This window comes from Eptesicus fuscus, chromosome 22 (genome assembly GCF_027574615.1).
Source record: "Eptesicus fuscus isolate TK198812 chromosome 22, DD_ASM_mEF_20220401, whole genome shotgun sequence".
Lineage (NCBI taxonomy): Eukaryota > Metazoa > Chordata > Mammalia > Chiroptera > Vespertilionidae > Eptesicus > Eptesicus fuscus.
Genome location: NC_072494.1, coordinates 37,737,433 through 37,760,010, shown reverse-complemented (window position 1 = coordinate 37,760,010; position 22,578 = coordinate 37,737,433). Strand labels below are relative to the sequence as shown.

The 22,578-nt window shown below is 47.6% G+C and overlaps 2 protein-coding genes across 2 annotated transcripts in view; one reads left to right on the top strand and one right to left on the bottom strand.

Annotated features, from left to right (window-relative positions):
* Positions 1–9,023, bottom strand: part of COPA (COPI coat complex subunit alpha) — a 42,537-nt gene extending 33,514 nt beyond the window's left edge. Inside the window, exons 1-5 of the mRNA XM_008154246.3 lie at positions 8,936–9,023; positions 5,363–5,476; positions 5,090–5,163; positions 717–797; positions 306–382 (exon numbers count right to left, since the gene is read on the bottom strand). Coding sequence (XP_008152468.1) covers positions 306–382; positions 717–797; positions 5,090–5,163; positions 5,363–5,476; positions 8,936–8,975 — 386 coding nt within the window. The 5' untranslated portion in view covers positions 8,976–9,023. The remainder of the gene's footprint in view (positions 1–305; positions 383–716; positions 798–5,089; positions 5,164–5,362; positions 5,477–8,935) is intronic.
* A 126-nt stretch (positions 9,024–9,149) lies between these two features.
* NCSTN (nicastrin) lies at positions 9,150–22,161 on the top strand. The gene is made up of 17 exons (XM_008154243.3): positions 9,150–9,275; positions 10,576–10,680; positions 12,985–13,108; positions 13,530–13,651; positions 14,075–14,220; positions 14,956–15,106; positions 15,410–15,519; positions 15,749–15,901; positions 16,566–16,670; positions 16,845–16,922; positions 17,759–17,928; positions 19,342–19,444; positions 19,557–19,652; positions 19,933–20,020; positions 20,266–20,420; positions 20,654–20,866; positions 21,407–22,161. The coding sequence occupies exons 1-17, from the start codon at positions 9,191–9,193 to the stop codon at positions 21,527–21,529; spliced, it is 2,127 nt and encodes a 708-aa protein (XP_008152465.2). The 5' UTR covers positions 9,150–9,190; the 3' UTR covers positions 21,530–22,161.
* Positions 22,162–22,578: the final 417 nt, after the last annotated feature.

Sequence of the window (22,578 nt, the reverse complement as noted above, 5' to 3'; positions counted from 1 at the left end):
AGACTTTGGCTCAGGTTTCACAAGAACAGAAATGAAAACCAGCTAAAAGTTTTATTCTAAAAACCTAGTTATATGACTTCCTTTCTCTGGTAAGAAATGATCAGAAAATCCAGATTCCTATATTACTTACAAGATTGCCTCTATATTTATCATTTTGTACATAAAAACACCTTACAAATACAATCAGTAATTAATCAGCAGACACTGTGCATTAATGGAGGGAGATGATTATTCTGAAGAGAAGGTGATTATAAAATACTAGGAAGAATGAAGACACTTTTTGAGCCCTCTGTTTCCTGCTTTACCAGACACAGGTTCTAGACTGCCAGTTCCACACTCGGATGGTCTGATCATCTGAGGCACTCAGTATCCAAGGATATTCCTGAAAGATATTCCAGATAAAGGGTTTGAACATTAAACGAATATGTTCTTTCAGGCTCCTGTAACCACTTCTCTCTTTGGAGGGAACATTCCATTGTCTAAATTCTCAGCTATCTTAGCAAAGAGAGTGCTGATTCTGATTTAATTCAATATAACCCTGAGTGCTTTCTTTTACAGAATGAAACAAAGGAAGAAGGTCAACACCACAGAGATCGTAGAAGAGTCACTCCAATAACATAATTGTTGTATCAATGTTTGGATTCTTGAGGGAAAAAAAAAGATTCCTACAGGGAAACTGAAGAATGCTCTAAAACTAGAGGCACATGGATACTTACATGATGAAAAAATGTGGTACGTATGTAGTCTAAGTGCCCCAACAATGTGAAGAGACAGCGCCGAAGCTTGTAATTCCAAACCTGCAAAGAGAGAAATACAGCAGAGGAATGGGACCTGAGGTTCCTGAGTACCTAAAAGGCTCGGGTTTCTCAATCAGTTTGGATTTATATTCGGGCACTTCTAAATAGGTGGGAACCTTAATAGGAGGTCTTGTTTAAAGTTGGAAGGAAAAGATCAAATAACACGTGAGGAAGGAAAAAAAGGAAGGCTAGGGAAAACCTAAAGCTAAAACTATGAAAAAGGTTCTTCCTTTTTTGATGGAGAAACCATCTCTATTTAATAACATGAGACAAGATGCTTAGCCAAGCTCAACTGGAAGCTCTTCTTTCTACTGCATAATTGTTCTCAGCTTTTATACATACAGATCCCTTAGTACTTTGCTGATTATCTTATCTCAGGGTAAAAAAATTTAAAAATGTCAGAACAAATAGCATGAGTCCAAAGGAACAATAATATAACATATGGCATCATCTTCTTTTACTCTTAACTTGGTGGCAAATGATGCCAATACATTCACGATCTACACTCATCTATCATGCAAGGAGACTTTAACTCATTACTATGGAAAATACCACACTGCTCAGATTCACATATAAAGTTGATTCAACAACCGAAGTACCAGGCACCAATGAGTACAACTGAGGAAGACACTAAAATCAGGACCACACATGTAAGGCAGCTCATTCTCCCATCCAAAAAAGTACAAAAATGAGAGGTCAGATGCTTTTTGTTTTCTTTTTTAAGATTTAATACTTATTTATAGTCTCTCTGGGCCACCTTGTTACTAGTCTTCCTTTCAACTTAAAATTAAAAAAAATTTTTTTTTGTAAATAACAAAATTCAAACAACCCAAAAACATGATTGTTCAAACAAGAATATAAGCTCTAGCCCTGGCCAGTGTGGCTCAATTGGTTGAGAGTTGTCCCTCGCAGTGAAAGGTCACGGATTTGATTCCACATCAGGGTACATGCCCAGGTTGCAGGTTTGGTCCTCAGTCAGGATATGTACAGGAAGCAACTGATCAATGTTTCTTTCTCATTGATGTTTCTCTTTCTCTCTCTCTCTCTCCCCCTCCCTTCATCTCTCTCTAAAAATAAATGAAAACATATTAAACAAAAAAGAATATAAATTCCCTAAAGGCAGAATCCTTGTCCATTATGTTCAATACTATACCTCTAGCACATAATATAGTGACTAGCACTTAGTAGGTGCTCAACAGGTGTGCATAGAATTGAGAAAAGGTAAATAACACAAAAAGTGAAAGTATCCTAATACCTTCACCTTCATTTGAATCAAATATATAAATACACATGTATACAGTAGAATTGGAGTTTCACACAAAAATTAGGTCATACTACAAATACTACTCTGCAATTAGTTTTTTTCTCTTATAAAGTTCAGTGTTTTAAACTTCCATATATCTAGCTTCAAACCGTCTTGGCTCCTTGATAGTCCTCTATCAAACTCCAGAACTCTGAATCCTTAAGTACCTATAGGATTTGTAGACTCTGATCATTTGCTGGGCTTCCTATCTTACTCTTTGAAAATGTGGATACAGCAAACAATAAAATGATCCATAAACATGACTTCTAGATAATCCCCCTTTCATCAGAGAAATATAAATTAAAACCACAGCATGCAGCTAGCTAAGACAATTTCTTTATTTTATCACAGCTTTGAGATATAATTCAAATCCCATACAATCCATCCATTTAAAGCATAGAATTCAATGGTTTTTAGTACATTTATAGTTAGGCAACCATCACCACGATCAATTTTAGAACAAATTATCACTCCCAAAAGAAACTATACTCATTAGCAGTCACTCCCCATTTCTTCCCAACTACTGCCCCCACCAACCCTAGAAAACCACTAATCTACTTTCTGCTTTATAATTTTGCCTGTTCTGGACATTTCACATAAGTGGACAATAACTCCTTTTTTTAAAATATTGTTTTAGCCAGTTTGGCTCAGTGGATAGAGTGTCAGCCTGTGGACTGAAGGGCCCTGGTTTGATTCTGGTCAGGGGCACATGCCCTGGTTGTGGGCTCGATCCCCAGTAGGGGGCATGCAGGAGGCAGCCGATCAATGATTCTCTCTCAACATTGTTGTTTTTCTCTCTCTCCATTCCTCTCTAAAATAAATAAAAATATGTTAAAAAAATATATATATTGTTTTGGGAAAACTTTTTTTTAAATATATTTTTATTGATTTCAGAGAGAAAGGAAGAGAAAGAGAGAGAAATATCAATGATGAGAGAGAATCATTGATTGGCTCCCTCCTGCATGCCTCCTACTGGGGATCAAGCCCCCAACCTGGGCATGTGCCCTTGACCAGAATCAAACCTGGAACCCTTCAGTCCACAGGCCAACGCTCTATCCACTGAGCCAAACTGGCTAGGGCTGGGAAAATTTTTTTATGAAAGTAAAGAGTGCAAACTTTGATATTTTTAAAAATATGTTTTTATTGATTTTTAGAGATAGAAATATTGATGAAATAGAAACATTATCGACTGCCTCCTGCATGCCCCATAATGGGGATCAAACCCAGGCTTGTACCCTGACTGGAATTGAACCAGTGACATCTTGGTTCATGGGCTGACGCTCAACTACTGAGCCACACCTGGCTTGATTTTTTTTTTTTTTTTTATAGAGGTTCAAAGTCTCTGGCTGCAGCTTTTGCTTTTATCACAGTCAAGCTTCTTCAAATTGCCTATATTCTGTCTCTGCTTCCTCACTTCACATTAAAATGCTAAGATCACTAATGCCCTGCTAAATAAGCATTCCAAAGGTTACTTTGTCTTTATCTTATTCTGACCACTTTCTCCTTCCCAAAATTCTATCCTTCCTTGGTATCCAAGAAGGTTTTGCTTCTTGCTTTTGGTTCATCTCTAACCTCTCAAATCATTCTTTCCTGTACTAACTCTAATTCCTCCATCTTTCAAATGAGTTTGTTTTCTCATTCAGTGATTCCTGAGTGATATGTTCTAACTACTTCTGCTTTGGTTCCCTCCTTCATGACGACAACTCCCAAATATGTCTCCAGTGCAGACGTATCTTTAGGTACCTCAAACACATCAGAGCCAAGATAGTATTCATTACCCATCTGTGTCTTCCCCAAAACTCATAGGTTGAAATCCAAATGCCTAAGGTAATGGTATTAAAGAGGTGAGGTCTTTGAGAGGTACTTAGGTTATAAGCGTGGGGCCCTCATGAATAGAATTAGTGTCCTTATAAGAGAGACCCCAGAGATCCCATGTGAGTACACAATGAGAAGTCAGCAGTCTGCTTCCTGGAGAGGACCTTCATCAGATCTCAACCATGCTGGCACCCTGACCTTGGACCTCAAACCTCCAGAACTTGGAGAAATAAATTTCTGTTGTCTACAAGCCACCTAGTCTGAGGTATTTTGTGACAGTAACTCAAACACACTGTGACACCACCCTTTTCCACTTTAGAAAAGTGTACCTCTTATTTTTCTTTTCCTGGTTAATAGTACATCTTCTACCCAGTGACCTAAACTAGAAACCTGATATAAATAATCCCATTTATTTTCCCTTACTATCCTACCAACATCCTTGCAAAAGACCGATTCATTTCTTGAGTGTTCACATCAATCTTTCTCTACATTTCAAATGCTACTGCCTAAGCTCAGACTCTGTTCATCTCTCACATGGACTTACACAACAGTCTCCTAACTGGTATCTCTGCCTCCCGTCTTGCCCAATTCATCCAATCTCTTCTTTACATTGCCACCCAAGTAATCTTTTTTTTAAAAAAAGTGTTAATCTGATATCATTCCTCTATACAAACCCCTTTATGGTTCCTTGTTATCTGTATGACAACCAAACTCCTGAGCATACAAAGTCCATGATCACTTCAATTAAAGTGCTAAGATCACTCCTTTCTCTCATTTTCTCCAGATTTTATCCACACAAAACTAATTATAGTTTCTCAAATGTATCCAGCTATGTCATGCCTTTATGTCTTTATAACTGAATTGCCCTCCCCTATTTCACTTTGGTTATCTCTCTATTGTATTACTTACTAACCTGCACAGCTATTATTTGGGTACATATTTATCTCTTGTAATAGAATAAAATCTCCTTATGACCAGAGACCATTTCTTATATATTTGTGAATTCCCCAAAAATAAGTGTCTGGTATACAGTAAGCATTCAATAAACGTTGCTGAATAAAGTCACAATCATGAGCTCTCTGAGTAAGATGTACTACTGCTTTTTAGTCCCTTCCACAATTCCCAAACCTCACATCCTCTGTCCTTTACTCCAGCAATGACAGACTCTCTGTACCTTAATTTTATAGTCATCTCCTCCAGAGACAAACAGTGGCTGCTGCTTATGGAAGTCAATGCCTCGGACTGGACCTGGAGAAGAAGGCAGGCAATATATGTTAAAGAGAGCTATGCTTCCTAATCTCCAAGGTGGTTCTTATTCAGGATTTTTCAGTTCTATTCCCTCCACATTATTTAATCCTAAGGAATTAATGTCAAACAAGGCTTAAACTACTCTAGAAGACAATAAATACTTCTATCTTTAACTTCCTCCTAAAAACAATTATCTTACCATCATGTTCGTCAAACTTGTCAATGAGGGTGCACATCCGATAGTCCCATAACTGGATGACCCCATTGTGTAAACTGGTCAGGATCCAGGGTCTTTTGGGGTGAAAACTGAGTCCTGGGGGTGAAAAAGAGAATGGTCTAATGAGCTAAGCCCCAAATGTCACTTCCTGTCAATTCTGATAGAAAAAGGAACAGAACAGCTTAGGTTAATTCTAAGTTCATTTATTCACTCACTGCTAGACATTATGAATTTATGCTATAAGGTCCTGGATTTTTGTTACATTCCTTTAAATATTGTTGGGCTTTTTAAAAAAAAATATATATATATATATATTTTATTGATTTTTTACAGAGAGGAAGGAAGAGGGATAGAGAGAAACATCGATCAGCAGCCTCCTGCACACCCCCTACTGGGGATGTGCTCGCAACCAAGGTACATGCCCTTGACCGGAACCGAACCTGGGACCTTTCAGTCTGCAGGCCAATGCTCTATCCACTGAGCCAAACCGGTTTCGGCTGTTGGGCTTTGTTTATGATGCAGTTAAGTTACTTGGAATCAGTTAACCCTTTTGAGGCTTGCTTTTAAGTTTTATAAAAAAATTTAAATTATTTTTATTGATTTCAGAGAGGAAGGGAGAGGGAGAGATGGAAACATCAATGAGAGAGAATCACTGTTAGCTGCCTCCTGCACACCCCACACTGGGGATCGAACCCACAACCTGGGCACGTGCCCTGACCAGGAACTGAACCGTGACCTCCTGGTTCATAGGTCGATACTCAACCACTGAGCCACACCGACCAGGTAAGTTTTATTAGCGTGGGTCCACAGTCGCCTTTAGTGTAGGTCTAACTTGACACCACTATTAAGGCAATGCCCTCTGAGGTCTTCGTGGGATGCCTTGTAGTATCAGGAGGTCTTTCCATCTTGGCCAGTAGGAACACAAACTATTCCCGGCCCTATGTGAGCTCCAGGGAGTTCTGCCTTCTTTTCTCCAGCGGTTCTTTCCCAGGCCTTGGGTCTTTCCTCATTAGTACTCAAAGGCCTAACGGGATGCCCTGCAGAACTCAGGTGTTCTCTGAGCACCTCCCTCTTTTCTGGAATTTTGCCCAGCACATTCTAGCTGTCTTGACTTCCCTGAACTCTAAACTCTGTCCTCCTCAGTGAGACCACAAGGCTTTTCCCCCTCCCTCCACTGCAGCCTGGAAACTCTCTCCGGGAAGTAAGCTAAAAACAACCACAGGACTCATCTTGTTTATTTCCCTTCTATCAAGAATCACTTTCCTGCAGTGGCTGTCATGCAATGTCTGAAATCCTTTGTTTCATAGATTTTGTTCAGTTGTGCGGTTGTTTAAGGTGGGAAGCTAAACCTGGTCCCTATTACTCCATCATGACTGGAAATGGAAGTTTAAGGAAGTAACAACTGCTAACAGTTTAGAGTGTATCCTTTCCAATTTTTAATGCAGACCATATCACTTTATGAAAATGAAGGTAACAAAGTTTCCCTGCAAACTTCTTTCAAAAATATATACATGTTATTGATTTTTACAGAGAGGAAGGGAGAGAGATAGATAGAAACATTGATGAGTGAAACATCGATCAGCTGCCTCCTGCACAACCCCTACTGGGGATTGAGCCTGCAACCAAGGTACATGCCCTTGACTGGAATCGAACCCGGGACCCTTCCGTCTGCTGGTCAACACTCTATCCACTGAGCCAAACTGGTTAGGGCCAAACTTCTTTTATTTGTTAACTATTTATCATGGGTCTCATTATATTTAAGTACAAAACCTCATTCTTTTTAACAACTACAAGGTACAAATGCACCATCTTAACATGATTCTAATGATGGGCATTAAAGCTTTTCCCCTTCACTTTTGTCTATCAGAAAACAGAGCCAAATTGAGATACGTCCAAATACAGCCTATTTGCATTATTACTGCTTTAGGCTAAAGACCTGGAAGTGGGGTTGGTAGATACTATTTAACTACAAAAAGACTGTATAAATATACGGTCATTTTCTAAAGGTGCCCATTTTGCACACATTAACCAACGTGGGATGTTATCAGTTACTTGTTTTATTTTACTAATCTCAGACCAAAAAATAAAGGTATTCTCACTTTCTTTTTTACACTTCTTTCATTACTAGTGAGGTTTATAATATTTTTGAAATTTTTATCAAAATTTAATTTCTCTCTTTTTAAAATTAGTTTACATTCAATACTGTTTTGTATTAGTTTTAGGTGTACAGCGAGGTGTATATTTTCATTTATTTATTGAACATTTCTTCTCTAAATTGACTTTTTTTTCATTAGTTTGTTCACTTTCTTCCTGTATGATACATAGGAACACTCATTAATGGATATTAACTCTCAAATATTATGACACCTTCCTCCTTTCCCGACTTTCCTTCTCTACTGCCCAATGAAAAATTAGGAGCAGAACAGAAAATACAATGATTATAAAGACCCATTTCAACCACCCAGGAATTTTTAATGGTACTCATCATGATCACAATCTCACAAGATTTAGAACTGCTCAGAATCTATTCTCACATCAAAAGTGCACCCTAGGTTTTGAGCCCGAGTCTATGCCAGGCACTGTAATAGCACTTTTCATATCCTTTCTCGTTTTAATTCTGTCTATAAGAGAATGTTAATTATTCACACTTTACAGATGAGGAAAGAGAGATTTAGAAATGTTAAGGAAGGCGCCCCACGTACTGGATCTTTCGGCATTCCAAAGCAAGCCCTTCTGACTCCAAAGGCTAAGTTCCTAACCACCTTGCCATGTTGCATCTCACTAAATAGTCAAGATACATATTCCTTCCAAATTCCAGAAGACCTTACTTCTCTGCCTTTCCCATCCTAACATCCTGAGAGACTGACTACTGCTACAGTTTCAGCCATCTGCCCTCCACCCCATCCACTGATACTCCAACTCTAGGTCTGCCATATTTAGGAAATAAAGATGCCCAGTTAAACTTGCATTTCAGATAAACCACGAACAATTCCAAAAACGTATTCGCTGTTCATCTGGCAACCTCAGCAAGCTCAGACTTTGCAGGGGTTACAGGCCTACCCTAGCAATGTCCTGTTTCCAGGTAAGACAGGAAAGCCGATGGAGGCCCTCGGTGCTGAGCTGGTGCGGCCAAGGCCTCCTTAAGGGAGGCAGCCACTGCTCATCTCCGGGGAGGCTACCGACTTGGATGCGAACAGACTTGGATACGAAGAGCAGAGGTCGGGCCTCGATCGCCCGGGTCACTCCCTACAACACGGTCCTCAAAAAGCCGACAGGTTCCTGGGCCTTGGGAGCTGGACACAGCCCGGGGTGAGGAGGGGAAGGGAAAGAAGAGGGAGTGGGCCTCCTGGGCCCCTGAGGTGGGGAACCCACTATAGGTGATCAAACCGCAAGGACAAGGCACAAGAAGAACGGGCCGGAGGGCCGCCCGCCGGTCCAACCGCCCTCCCGCCTCCCTTCCTCTGGGTCCGCACCGGGGCCAGTTCGGCCCACACGTCGGCCCACTCTCCCCCGTGACAGCGCCGCCCCCGACACCCAGCCCCCCGGCTCCACTACCTTTGACCCGCGCGCTCTTGGTCTCGAATTTGGTTAGCATCCTTCAGGCCCGCAGCTCCCAGGTCCTACCCGCGCGCCCCGCCGCCCCGCTGCAGCCTCCACGTCAGCCGCCCGCAGCCGCGGCTCCCGGAAGCTCCCCCGGACACGAACTTCCGGTCCCTGCGGCTCCTGGCCACCGAGACGGCGCCCGGGTGGCCTAGAGAGGCCACTGCCGGACGGAAGGGAGCCGAGGCTTCCGCTCCGCCGAGGCGCAAGATGGCCACGGCCGGGGGCGGCTCCGCGGCTGACCTGGGAAGTCGGGGTCTTCTGCGCCTGCTGTCTTTCTGCGTCCTCCTGGCAGGTGAGGCCTCCCCGACCCGTGAGCTCCGCTCTGCGAGGAGAACCCTCCGGTCGGCCCAGCCGCGACCGCCGCCGCCTGCCTCCTGGTTCCCGGCGCCCCTCCGTCCTCCCGCCCTGTAAACCCTCTTTCTCTTTCGTTCCCGCGACAGAAGTTCCCCCTTCCCGAGACCTGAAGGTCTCGTCTCCCCCGTGCCTCGTCGGGTCGCCCCATTACCTCCTGCAGGCCACCGCCTGGGCTCTCACTTTATCCGGATGCCTCCTTTTTCCCCAGGTCCCCGGCCACCCCACCCACAATCAAGAAGGACAGGTGTCAGTTTAGCTTCCTCCCTAACGCGTTTAGACATTTCAAGGTGAAAGCAGCCGGGTTTTGTGGGGATAGGGCAGCGCTAGGAGGAAAGTAGATTCCTCGTTTGTTTCTGTGTTGATTCCGCCATAAACCCGCGTCCCTGTGCTCTGCCTCAGTTTGTCTCATCAGTAAAGTGAGACAAAAGTAGGATATGGGTACTCTTAACTGTAGACCGTGGAATAATGACTCAAGGAACTTGAGGCATTTGTAATGGTATATGGCTGTCTAGTCTGTCAAGCCTTCAAAATGCAAACGTGCCCGTGTATAACCCTGACCACACCTTCCCCCAAATCCATATTGGCTTCAAAGATCCCCAACGGAGAAACTACAGCCGCCCCACACATAAATCAGCTGCTACTGGTGCCAGATTAACTGACGGGTGTGTGGCGTACGTTTTCTCCCAGTTCTTCCTGTGCGTGTCCTTGCGGTTTGATACACCTGTAGTAGGTCTCACCTCAGGAGGCCCCTCAGGCCAGTTCCCTGTTCTTTCCCTTTCCCTCTCCCTCCTCACCCTGGACTGTGTTCAGCTCGCAAGGCCCTGTAACTTGTGGGCTTTTTGATGACCGTGTTGTAGGGAGTGTCCCCGGGGGATTGAGTCTCGATGTCTGCTCTTCCTATCCGTATCCAAGGAGGTAGCTTCTCCGGAGATGAGCAGAAAAGTAGAAGTGATAAGTAGAAGTGTGGTCACCCATGCAACCAGAAGCTGGCCCATCTGAGGTTAAATGCCTTTCCTTTGACAAATGAAGTTTTCTCTCTTTTAGCTTCACTGTCAGTTGCTCTATGTAATAAGCACATAAGCTGGGTGTCCCAATAATGTGCCCAAGAAGTGAGAAGAGTAGACATTAGTCCTGTTTCAGAAAGTATGATATAGCCAAGCCATACAGTGAGCTAATGACAAGATGGAGGCTGGTGCTATCATCTCAATTTTTCCTAACACTTTTTATCTTCTGATCAGGTTTGTGTGGGGGGAACTCCGTGGAGAGGAAGATCTACATCCCTTTAAATAAAACAGCTCCCTGCGTCCGTCTGCTCAATGCCACTCATCAGATTGGCTGCCACTGTGAGTTGAGGTTGGGATTTGTGTTTGTGGCTGTTGATATTTCAGACTGTGGCCTAGATATAAAGATCTAAGTCCTGCTTAGAAGTCTCAGCATTACAAATTATGCTATGTGGGTGGGAGGTGGTAGATAATTAGGCAAACCAGGCAAGATAATTAGGAAGAGCTAACATTTAGTAAGTGCTGCATACTAAACTTCTTAAACATGCATCTCATTTAATCTTCACGATGTAGCTACTATTATTATCTCATTTTACAGGTGATGAAACTGAGACTTAAAGAAGTTGAATAACTTTTCCAAGGTCATCCTGCTATTAAGTGATGAAGCCAGGATTTGAGTCCTGGTGGTCCAGGTTCTAAGCCAGGACTCTTAACCACCCAGTAGGTTAAGTAGACAACTGTGCTGTTTTCTAAGGAGAAAGACATTTCATATTCTATGGAGCCCAGTCATCACCTGCCCTCTGATCTTTTTGGAACCAAAATGGCCTTTTACAGGCAATAAACTATTTGAAGAGAAGGCATTAAGAAAGCCATATAATTGCAAGACGAATTAGTAAAGCATTTGAATTTGTCTTCATGCTTTGTAAATGTGTTCCAAAACAGGGTACTGTGACAACATGGGGAAAAAATTGTGATCTAAAGGTTGAATCCCCGTTCCCCTTCTGCTTAACCTGCTACCTTCAGATTTTGTTCTGAGGGTAGTAAGTAGCTCTGTCAGATTGTTTTTCAGGTAAGCAGGAAACAGAATCAGATCTTAGCTCCTTCGTCATCAAATTGGTCACCTCTGAATTTCACTTTACGTCCACAAAAACAGTTAGCATATTCCTGCACAGAGCTGATAGATGTTTATTGATGATGCTGAGTAAGTAGTTTGCTCTCAGCAGTACTGTGGTGTCCTGAGACCTTTCAGGTTGGTAGGAGATAAGTGAACACTTGCTCAAGGCGGCAGTTACTGCTTTTCTACCCATCCTTCCCTGAGCTATACCCCATGTTCACTGTCCCATGTCTCGGCTGCAGGAGGTGCTGGGAGTAGGTTAACTGGTTCCAAACAGTTCCAAATAAAGTTGTTGTTGGACTTAGTTCTTAAACTGGGTCTGTGGGTAGAAGACAGCCAGCTCCATTGTGGGCTGAGCTCAGACTATCCTGAGCTGGCTTCCAAGTTATCAGCTTTGGGAATGAGTCATTCTGCTGCGGGTGCTTAGAGCAGCCCTGTGGGAAGCCGAGCAGTAGCCAAGTGCCAGTGCAGAGAAACCAGCGGGGAGGAGCTGGACTCTGGCCACTTCCTCATTAAGATCTTGTTTCCTTTTCAACCTGCGCATTTATAAGCCTTCCTTCACCATATCTGTATATCTCTAAGTAGGATTGCTAGCATGATGAAATTAAGGAGAAATAGACCCAGATTTGATTTCTGATTATAATGCTCTGTTTCTGTTGGACCATTTAAAAGTGCTCAAAGGGCTTATGTAGGGTTTTTTATTAGTTCCTTCTTTTCTTTCCCTTTTTCATGTGTCCTCACAGTATGTGGTAAATAGGAGTGGAAAAACTTCTCACTGAAGGCCCAGAGAAAATAAGCAAGTTACTTAAGACTACATAGTCACTCATTGGAACCCAGGTTAGAATCCAGGGGTTTGAAGTTCAGTGTCATAGCTTATCTTCTTCCTATACTGGGTGAGTCTGCTCCTGACCGAGGGTGACCAGCCTAGGGCCTTTGGAAACCCTAGGTCCCAAGAAATGAGGGGAATCCATACCAGCACCTCTCTAATCCACTTAAGGCCCAGCAGTGAGGAGACTGTTCTGGAGACCTCAGAGTTCTTGGTGAACTTGACCTAAAATTGGCCAAAAGCAAGTAAAGCTACTCTCAAACAGGGCAAAGGAATGAAGGTCTAGGGAAGCTACTGAGGCCAATGGAAGCTGCACATGTTTTCACAAAGGAAGATGTGGTGCAGAACAATGAGCTAGAGAATTAGAGCCTGCCATTTTTTGGAGGAAATGCAGGTTTGAACACTTTATGTCTTCTGTCCTAGAATCTTGTATATTTGGCTAAATGCGCTTGAGGGAAGAAAGCAAGAACATGAATATTAATGAACAAGGCCTCCCGAGTAGACTGCTTGGGCTCTTTTGTTCTCCATTCCCTCCTGATAGTCCTCAGGCGGAACGGGGGCCTTGCAGCTCTTTAGTTCAAGTCTAGACGTGGTTGTATTAACCCAAAGGGAACATGTTTGGGGATAGATGATCTGCAGAGTCAGTGAGGCAAAGTCAGAATCGTCAACTGTGGGAGCTTTCATTTGAGCCATTCTGTCCTGGCAGCTTCCATTAGCGGGGACACAGGGGTTATCCACGTGGTGGAGAAAGAAGAGGACCTGCAGTGGGTGCTGACCGATGGCCCCAACCCCCCTTACATGGTTCTGCTGGAGGGCACGCTCTTTACCAGGTAAAAACTGCATGTGTCTGCTGGAGACTGCATGCAGAGAGGGGGAGGTTCGGGGGCAGTGCTCACACTGTGAATGACAGCTTCCTTGGCTTCCCTGGTCTGATCAGGACAGGGGTGGGGTGCTCCTCACCAGGAAAGGTCACGGTCAACAGGAATTATCTCGGTGACCTTGTAAGTAGAACTCTAGTGAGTAAGGACCCCAGGGAGGCAGGAGGGGTGCTCAGGGTCACACAAACACAGGGTAGATGAGATTAAGCCCTGAGCTCAGATTGGGTCTTGGTCCTCTCAGAAGTTAGCGGCTGAAAAGACAAGAAGTGAGTCACCAGTTTGATTCCCCTAATTCCCATTTGTTTCCATCCTTGGGGGCAGGATATTAGGCTGCCTGATGAGCTTCCTGTCCTGTCATTCCCTCCTGTTCTAGGAAGGTGATGGAGAAGCTCAAGGGGAGCACCAGTCGAATTGCTGGTCTGGCAGTGTCCTTGGCCAAGCCCAGTCCCGCTGCGGGCTTTTCTCCGAGTGTGCAGTGTCCCAATGATGGGTTTGGTAAGAGCCCGAAGGATCTTCGGAGCCTGCTGTCACCCAGAGCTTATTGTTGCATCAGTCTTGTGTCTTTGTGTGTGTGGGGGTGTGGGGGGGGGGGAGGTTGTAAATCTGTGTGTAGTGTGAGCAACTGACATCCAAACAGAAGATAGTGTTTCTTGGTCATTGCCATTCATCCCTTCCCCCTCCTGCTTCCCCTTCTTCCACTGACCTTCCATTCTTGGTTCTTGTCACATGCTCAGACCCCTAATTGGCCAGCCTAGGGCTCCCCGATACCGGGGCCTATTTCATTGTGGTTGGTGACAGGTTGCTGCTTGCTTCTTTGGGTTCCCTCTTTGGGAATCTTAGTCCCGACCCTATAATATCTTCGCCTCAGCTGGTCCTTAAGTGCTTGTGTCCCAGCATCCTGTGCCCCCTCCTTTGCAGGCGTTTACTCCAACTCCTACGGGCCAGAGTTTGCGCACTGCAGGGACATACAGTGGAACTACCTGGGTGATGGCTTGGCTTATGAAGACTTTAGTTTCCCCATCTTTCTTCTTGAAGATGAAAATGAAACCAATGTCATCAAGCAGGTAATGACTCTGCCAGCTCCTAGCAATTCCAGTTAGAAAGAAGGCTTTTTTAGCCTCTCCTCTTGTTCGGAGGGACTCTCATTCTACTAGTGCAGCCTCTGAAAGACATTTGCTTCCAGAAGAGCCAGGAAATTTATTTTTCTTACATCCCCCTCTTTCATTTCTCTCCTGCCTTTACTGCATTAAGGGGCTTAGACTGGAAGAAAATGTAAAGTATATTTACTATGAAACAAGGTATAAAGCCCTGGTTAAGAACCCTTAGTATGATCAAAAGAGCATTGGACTGGGAATTGAGAGATTCAGTTCAGTAATTTCTGAAGTTCTTTTCCGCTCTAACATTCTCTAATTCTAGTCTAGCTTCTTCATTTTAACACACAGAGCAGTTAGATTCATCCAGAGTTACATGGTCAGATGATGTCCAAGCTGTCTTGAATTTGACGTTTGATTTGCGGTTCAGTGTTCTTTACATCAAATCACATTAAAACAGTGGCTGATGCAGGTCATTTGATGCAGGTCAATTTCATCTGCCCCCAACTAAGCCATTGAGTCTGTGCCCCTTCACAACTCTCAGTGAGTTTTTCTTTGACCTTATAGATCCTGTGGTTGTACCAGACAACTATAACTCAGGGACAGGTGTGGGAGTGGCTTCAGGATAGAGCTGGGCCTTCCCCTTTCTGGGAAGTTTGGGAGGGACTCCCAGCTAGCTGCCTCAGTGGGGTCCATCTCCCCTTCTAGTGCTACCGAGATCACAACCTGAGCCAGAACGGCTCCGCACCAGTCTTCCCGCTCTGTGCCATGCAGCTCTTCTCACACATGCACGCTGTCATCAGCACTGTCACCTGCATGCGGCGCAGCTCTATCCAGAGCACCTTTAGCATCAACCCAGGTAGGCCAGGACCGAGGCATGCTGGGTGTACCGGGTAGAGGTAAGGGACCAGCATGTGGGGAGGCCTGTGGGGGAGGAGTGGGCACAGGCAGGGAGCACTGGTGGGAGAAGTGGAAACCATTCTCAACAATCACACCTTGTCCCTAAAGTGGACAGTGGCAGAGAAACCAGTGTGGAGCAGTGGAGATAGAGAAGGTGACTGCCAGAGGCCATGGGGCGCTCCTCTGAGGGGCCTTCATACCTGCTTTTATTTCCCTGGAAGACCCTGACGCCGCTGATGTCTCACTGTTTGTTCCTGCTCAGAAATCGTTTGTGACCCCCTGTCCGACTACAACGTCTGGAGCATGCTTAAGCCTATAAACACATCTGGGACGTTGGAGCCTGATGACAAGGTTGTGGTTGCTGCCACCCAGGTGAGCGCTGGCCCCTGAGCAATGTGGGCAGGGCTGGCGCGGGAAGGGCAGGCAGGCCTTCATTACGCATGTCAGTTGTTACGGTGGGAGCCTCCACTGGAGAGGGACCTGGGCTGTGGGACTCGCTGCGGCACATGAGTGTTCATTTGACTGAAACAGGAGGGGGGCCGGGCCTGGTCCTCATTTCCATGCTCAAAGTGTACCTCCCTGCCTTCTCTCCTGGACCCAGCTGGACAGTCGTTCCTTTTTCTGGAATGTGGCCCCAGGGGCTGAGAGTGCTGTCGCCTCCTTCGTCACCCAGCTGGCCGCAGCTGAAGCTTTGTCCAAGGCGCCCGACGTGACCACCCTGCCCCGCAACGTCATGTTCGTCTTCTTCCAGGGGGTAAGGGCTTTGGCCTGAGTGGGATGGCCAGGGGATGGGGGTCGGGGAGAAAGGTGGGGGTGGCCACCATTTGGGGAAGATCTCCATACTTAAGTTGTTATCCAGCAGAGAGCTTCTGGATGTGCCTACAAGTATCTCCCCCTCAGAGACCCCTGTTTTAGGAGGGCTCTGCATCCTGACCTGGAAGTGGTGTGCTGCCCCCCCCCCCTCCCTCCCCCACTGATTCCATCTACTAGAGGCATTCTTCTGCTTTTATTCCCTGGGCCCCTTTACTGTCACTTCCACCCAGGAGCCCTGGGGCTCCTGACTCACTCCCCACAGCCTGGCCTGGGACTAAGGAACAGCAGCTGCGGCTGAGTTGGTGGAGATATGGGAGGGGCAAGAAGCGGCACATCGCAGCTGATGTTTGCCTCAGGCCTTACTGAGGCTGCTCTCCTCTTTTGGAGGCTCAAAAAGTCATGTGGTGCGTACATGTGGGGGAGAGTCAGAGCTGGGACGCGGGGTAGGGAGGAGGAAAGCCACATGACTGCGAAGCTAGCCTGCAGCTGAGAAGCATGAGACAGTGGCCTTTGTGCTGAGAGCTCTGATCTAGCCTCAAGGAGCCAAGGCTGCCCGAACCCTTTGAGTCCCTCTGTTCCCTTTCCCACCCACCTCTACCCCTCAGGAAACGTTTGACTACATCGGCAGCTCGAGAATGGTCTATGACATGGAGAGGGGCAAGTTCCCTGTGCAGTTGGAAAACATCGACTCGTTCGTGGAGCTGAGACAGGTGTGCAGCATGTGTCCTCGCCCCTTCCTTTCTACTTAAAGTTCCCACCTCTTTTGTTCTGTTGTCCTCACTGCAGGTATCACCTCCTCTTCTCTCGCCTTCTCTTTTGATCCCACTCCTTTCTCCCACAACGGCAGACCGATTATAAGTGTTGCTTCTTCATCCTTCCCCCAGGTGGCCTTAAGAGAGTCGTTAGAGCTTTGGATGCACACAGATCCCGTGTCTCAGAAAAATAAGTCAGTACAGAACCAGGTAATCTGAGCATCTCTCCCCTCACTTCTATTTTCCACAGCTCAGAATATGGGCACCTCCTTGCCCTGGCCCTCTCCCCAACAGCCCCCCAGGCCTGAGAGACGGGACCTGAAGCTGGGTGTTGGTTAAAGGGTGAACACCATGGCTGCTACAGCTCCCAGCAAGAACCATGAGCTCAGCTCCTGTCACTGGTTCCATGGGACGGTAGTTCTCTGATCACTTGGCGCCTCGCAGCTATTGTTGCCGGTTGAGGACAGGGTAGTGACTGGCTCCCTTCCCTCATTGCTGCCCCCCAGGTCCAGTTGTCCAGGCCATGCGGCCCCATTCCTGTCATGTCAGACTCCCAACCCCAAATGTCCTCCACTTTCCTCACTACTTGTTCAAGCTCCTACTTCCTCTCAATGCCCACGTAGTCCTCTTTTTCCCATGAGGTCTCTTCCTGCCATTGCAGCTTTAGCATTATCCCTACTCTGAGCTTCTACAGCCCTTACCACCTGGATTGCCTGTTTTGTATTATTATTTGTCCCTGCAAGTCTGCACAACAAAGAAGCGAAGCTTTTACTGAGGATAAGGCAGAGTTCTGCAGACAGTGGGGTTTACCTGTAAATAGGAAAACACAGGCCTCTCCCTCATTAGGCCATCATTCAAAAAGGATGGTAGGAGTTGCAGGAGAGTCAGGAGGCCTTGATCCCAAAATGCTTGAGGAGTTTAGATCTAGGAGGGCTTAAGGCAACTCCCCAAGCCGGCCACTTGAAGTAGGATGCATTTCAGGCCTAAAAGGCCTGCTTGCCTTTCCCCAGCCTCCCCTGAGTTAACCCCCCACCCCCACCCCCCAGGTGGAGCACCTCCTGACCACACTGGAGGAGAGTGGTGCCGGCGTCCCTGTCGTCCTCCGGAGGCTGAGCCAGTCCCAGCCTCTCCCACCGTCTTCTCTGCAGCGATTTCTTCGAGCTCGAAACATCTCTGGTGTTGTTCTCGCTGACCATGCTACTGCCTTCCATAACCGGTAAGAGGGGCCGAGTGTGCATCCTCTTCCTTCTCAGAGCGTCTGTGCTGCAGTCGGGTCCATAGAGAGAGATGTCTTCTGTGTCCAGAAAGATGACTGCTCTCCGCTCTCCCCACACTGCCTCTCCAAAGCCACCCTTTGTGTTCTTTGTTCAGTGGCCGACTTATATGTAACCTGGTCCCCTCATCTGACTGATGTGCCTCTTGGAAAACAATTCTCCCCTTAGCCCTTTCCTGCACAGTCACCCTTGCTTGTGATTCCACTTCCCCCAAGCTCTCTAGGGGCCTAAATTCCCCCAGGGATGCCGGCAGAAGGCATCATCTCAAGCAAGAGCGCTGGTATGATGATGGGGTTCTCGAGGTGTAGGACGGAGGGCTGTGCCTGTCTGGGGCCCACCCGGGGGTGCCGCAGACCATACTCTGAAATGCCGCATGTTCTTGCCATGTGGTTCAGTGTGAGGGTATAGTATCCCCCTACAGGTGAGGGAGCTCCAGAAGTAAGGGGTGAGGCCTGTTAGTCACCTCTCTCCTGGGCCTAGACACTCTAAACTGCCTCTAACTTGAGCCCTGGGCGGGCGGAGAACTTCTTCCTTAGGCTGGACTGCCAAGCCCCCAGCCTCCCTCCTTTTCCAACAGGTCAGAGGAGTTTCTGAGTGAAAATGTTTGATCTCAGGTTCTCCCACCACAGCCAAGTAGCAGCTTCTCATTTATTTTGGGCAGCGACAGTTCTGGGGCATTAGGTCAATTCTCCTCCCAGTTTGTCATCCACACCACTTCGGGGTGAGGGGTGATCATCGTTGGAACACCTTTTGGACTTAGGTGGCTGCCTTGATTCTGTGTGGGACAGGCATTTAGGGATGGGAAAGGCTGGGAGCTCTCTTCTCTTAGCCTTGCTTCTAAGGTCTGTCTCCTGGGGGCTCCCCAAGGAGCGTCGGAGTGGTTTGACCCAGCGTCGTGTTTATGTCCGTGAACAGATGTGCTGCTCCCCCCTGCTTCAGCCACCCTCGATGTAAATATTCACTGGCACAACCCCACAGTTGCTCTGATGATGCGTGGCAGGCTTCACCGGAAGTCATTTTAGCCATCCTCCTCTACCGCCACCAAATGCCGCAGAAGCGTCTCTTACGTTTAAAGATCTCTTGGCGAGGAGATTCCTGCATTCTGATTTCATTCACCTTTTCTGCCTCGTCTGTCAGAAAACGCTTTGTATTTAACAAACCGCTGCCACCCCCACTCCTTCCTGCCCTTTCTCCACACCTTCTTCAGTATGGGACCCTAATCTCTCTACCCTTCCTGGATGATGAAAAATGAAATACCATATTGCTGCATTAGGGGCATTTGAGGGAGGGACGGGCAGGGCCCTGGCAGGGCCCTGGCTGAGTATAGCCAAGGCTCGTGTCGGCTTTCCCGGCAGCTACTACCAGAGCGTTTACGACACTGCTGAGAACATTAATGTGAGCTACCCTGGACAGCAGAGCCCTGAAGAGGACCTGAACTTTGTGACAGACACTGCCAAGGTAGCACTGGCCCGGGCTGGGTGGGAGCAGGGGGACACAGTGCGTGGTTGGAATGGTACTATTTGGGGTTAGAAGAGGTGGGCCATTCAGCCCCCCCCCTCACCTCCCACAGGCCCTTGCAGATGTGGCCACGGTGCTGGCACGTGCACTGTACCAGCTTGCAGGAGGAACCAGCTTCAGGGACACTATTCAAGCCGATCCCCACACAGTAAGAACAAATGGGCCCTGGCTCCTTTCTGTCCATTTATGCAGCAGGCCGCCCCAGCCTTTATGTCTCTTGCCTAGTCTCCCACACCTGGGAATTCAGCAGGCCTGTCCGTGCCTGTAAGAGCTCTCAGTTGGACCTCATGAGCCAGCTACTGTCCCCCCAACTTCCTGCAGAGTCTATCTGCCCAGCCTGGTTTCTGTCTCGTGACTTGACCTCCACTACTCACTCAGTCCCTGGGCTCCACGTCACAGAGCTCTCTCTTCTCACTGCCCCATCCTAGGTTACCCGCCTGCTCTATGGCTTCCTGGTTAAAGCCAACAACTCGTGGTTCCAGTCTATCCTCAGGCAGGACCTGCGGGCCTACCTGGGTAAGCACCTGGTGTGGGAATGGGACCCAGCCAAGGGCAGGGAGAGAGAAAAGTCATCATTTTGCTTTAATCTTGACTTTTTTTTTCTTTTTCCTCTCTTCACTCCCTCCCGTCCCCCCCTCTTGTCTCCCTTTCTTTCTGTTTCTCTTCTCTGGCTCCGGCCAATCTTGGGCACTTCCTGTCTCTGCCCATCTGCCCTGCACCTTCTATCCACCAAATCCCCCTTCCCTGTGGCGTCCAACCAGGTGACGGGCCTCTGCAGCATTACATCGCTGTCTCCAGCCCCACCAACTCCACTTACGTTGTACAGTATGCCTTGGCAAATCTGACTGGCAAGGTCGTCGACCTTACCCGAGAGCAGTGCCAGGATCCAAGTAAAGTCCCCAATGAAAACAAGGATGTGAGTGGTAGTGGGTGTCGGAGGTGCCCCGAGGGTCCCTTTCCCTGGGGAAATTGGTGGCTCTCCTAGGCCCAACTGGACCCACGGGCTTGGGATGGAGAGGGGGCGGGAGGCAGCCTTTGAACGTGGGTGTTGAACAGGCAGTAGCCTAAGTGGAAAGGGCCATCGGAAGGGTGAAGGGAGGGAGTGAGAAAGGGTCGCCTCAGCCCCTGCTCTGGCCCATCTTCCTGCAGCTGTATGAGTACCTGTGGGTTCAGGGCCCCCTGAGCTCCAACGGGACAGAGCGGCTCCCCCATTGTGTGCGGTCCACGGCCCGACTGGTCAGGGCCTTGTCTCCTGCCTTCGAACTCGGGCACTGGGGCTCCACTGAGTACTCTACATGGACCGAGAGCCGCTGGAAAGACATCCGCGCCCGGATATTTCTCATAGCCAGCAAAGAGCTCGAGGTGAGATGGGGGGAGGTGCTGGCAGAGATCTGTTTGACCCCTTCATCTCCCGTCCGCCCAGATTTGCCACAAAAACCTGCTACAGATCTGTCCCTTGTCAGCTAGGACGTCCCCGTAGGAAGCTTGTCTTCCCTGAGAGTGTGCTTCTGGGTTCTTGCTGGAACTGTGCTCTCAGAGAGACCCAGGGGACTCTCCTAGCCCTGTGTCCCAGGCAGTCCTTCCCAGGAGGAGGCAGTCCGTATTAACAAGGGCCTGAAACAGGTCAGTCAGGCATGTAATTGCCACGAGAGAATCCAAGTCCTGGGTCCTGCCTTCCAGGTGCTTCAAGTCTAAGTAGTACAAGACAGAAGCAAGAACAGAGGTACTTCACTCCTCTTTTAAAAAGGGGAGACCAAGTCTCCAGCCTGCGGAGCTGTTGCTCTGATTGTTCAGTACTTGGTGCTTAGAGCCAGCTCCAGAAATCTGATGTCCTGGCTCCCAGCCCCAAGCAATTACCCCAAACTGCACTGAGATCATCTGAGCACACTGTCTCCCCTGCAGCTCATCACCCTGGCCGTGGGCTTTGGCGTCCTTGTCTGCTCTCTCGTCATCACCTACTGCATCAATGCCAAAGCTGATGTCCTCTTCATTGCTCCCCGGGAGCCGGGGTCTGTGTCTTTCTGAGGAGAACCCCAGCTTCTCCTGCCAGCTCTGTGGTTCATCTCCTAGATCAGTTGTCCTGCTGGGACAGAAACCACTAGTGTGTCACTGGACCCTGTCTGGGCCTGGCTCAGGCTGGGATGGACATAAAGAAGTTCGAGAAAGAGACTGAGAGATAAACACGTCCTCCCTGCCCCTCCCCACCCCCCAGCTCCCCTTCCAGTCTTCCCTTTCCCGTTTCTTCTTTCTCCCCGCCAGATTCCGGGATGACAGACAGCAGCTTCTTGCTCCTGTTTAAGTCCTCGCCATCCACCCTAACTTACCCTTCTTCAGCATCCCTCCTCTCCTCTGTCCACCCTGCCCTGGACCTCCCTCTACTCCCCACCCCACCTGTACCTCTCCACCTTCCTGGCCAGGAAGAATGGCAAGGGTTTGAATGCCAGGAACAATACGAGGATGCCCTGAGGAGGACGGGATCTGTGGGGCGGGTGTGCTGCGGGGTGGGCATCCCACCTCCAGCCCACAGTGCTCAGTTGTCATTTTTTTAAGCTGTAATGTCTTATTTTTGTTTTCCTGTGTGTGTGTGTGTGTGTGTGTGTGTGTGTGTGTGTAAATATATAAATAATGGATTTCATTAAAATAGATTATCCACCCGACCTGTTATGTGTCCCAGGCTCCCTTGTTCTGGGAATGGGAATGGGACTGGGAGTCACGAAGTGGCTGCCCACGTCTCTCCCCTGGGTCTGGGGCTCCAGGAGGAAGGCCCTGCCACCACCAGCTGGAGTCCTGGAGCCTGGTTCTGTCTCACAGACAGTGTTAGCAGTTTCTCCCCGCCTTTGTATTTGACAACCATTTCTTTTTTAAAGACATTTTTATTGATTTCAGAGAGGTAGGAAGAGGGAGAGAGAGAGACACACATCAATGAGAATCATTGATCAGCTGCCTCCTGCACGCTTCCTACTGGGGATCAAGCCTGCAACTGGGCATGTGCCCTGACCGGGAATCAAACCAGAACCTCCTGGTTCATAGGTTGATGCTCAGCCGCTGAGCCACACTGGTTGGGCTGACAGCCA

Coding starts and splice junctions, on each gene's coding strand:
- NCSTN (XM_008154243.3), top strand. CDS start 9,191: ATGGCCACGGCCGGGGGCGGCTCCGCGGCTGACCTGGGAAGTCGGGGT. Junction 10,681..12,984: donor TCATCAGATTGGCTGCCACT/GTGAGTTGAGGT, acceptor CTGTCCTGGCAG/CTTCCATTAGCGGGGACACA. Junction 15,520..15,748: donor TTGTGGTTGCTGCCACCCAG/GTGAGCGCTGGC, acceptor TCCTGGACCCAG/CTGGACAGTCGTTCCTTTTT.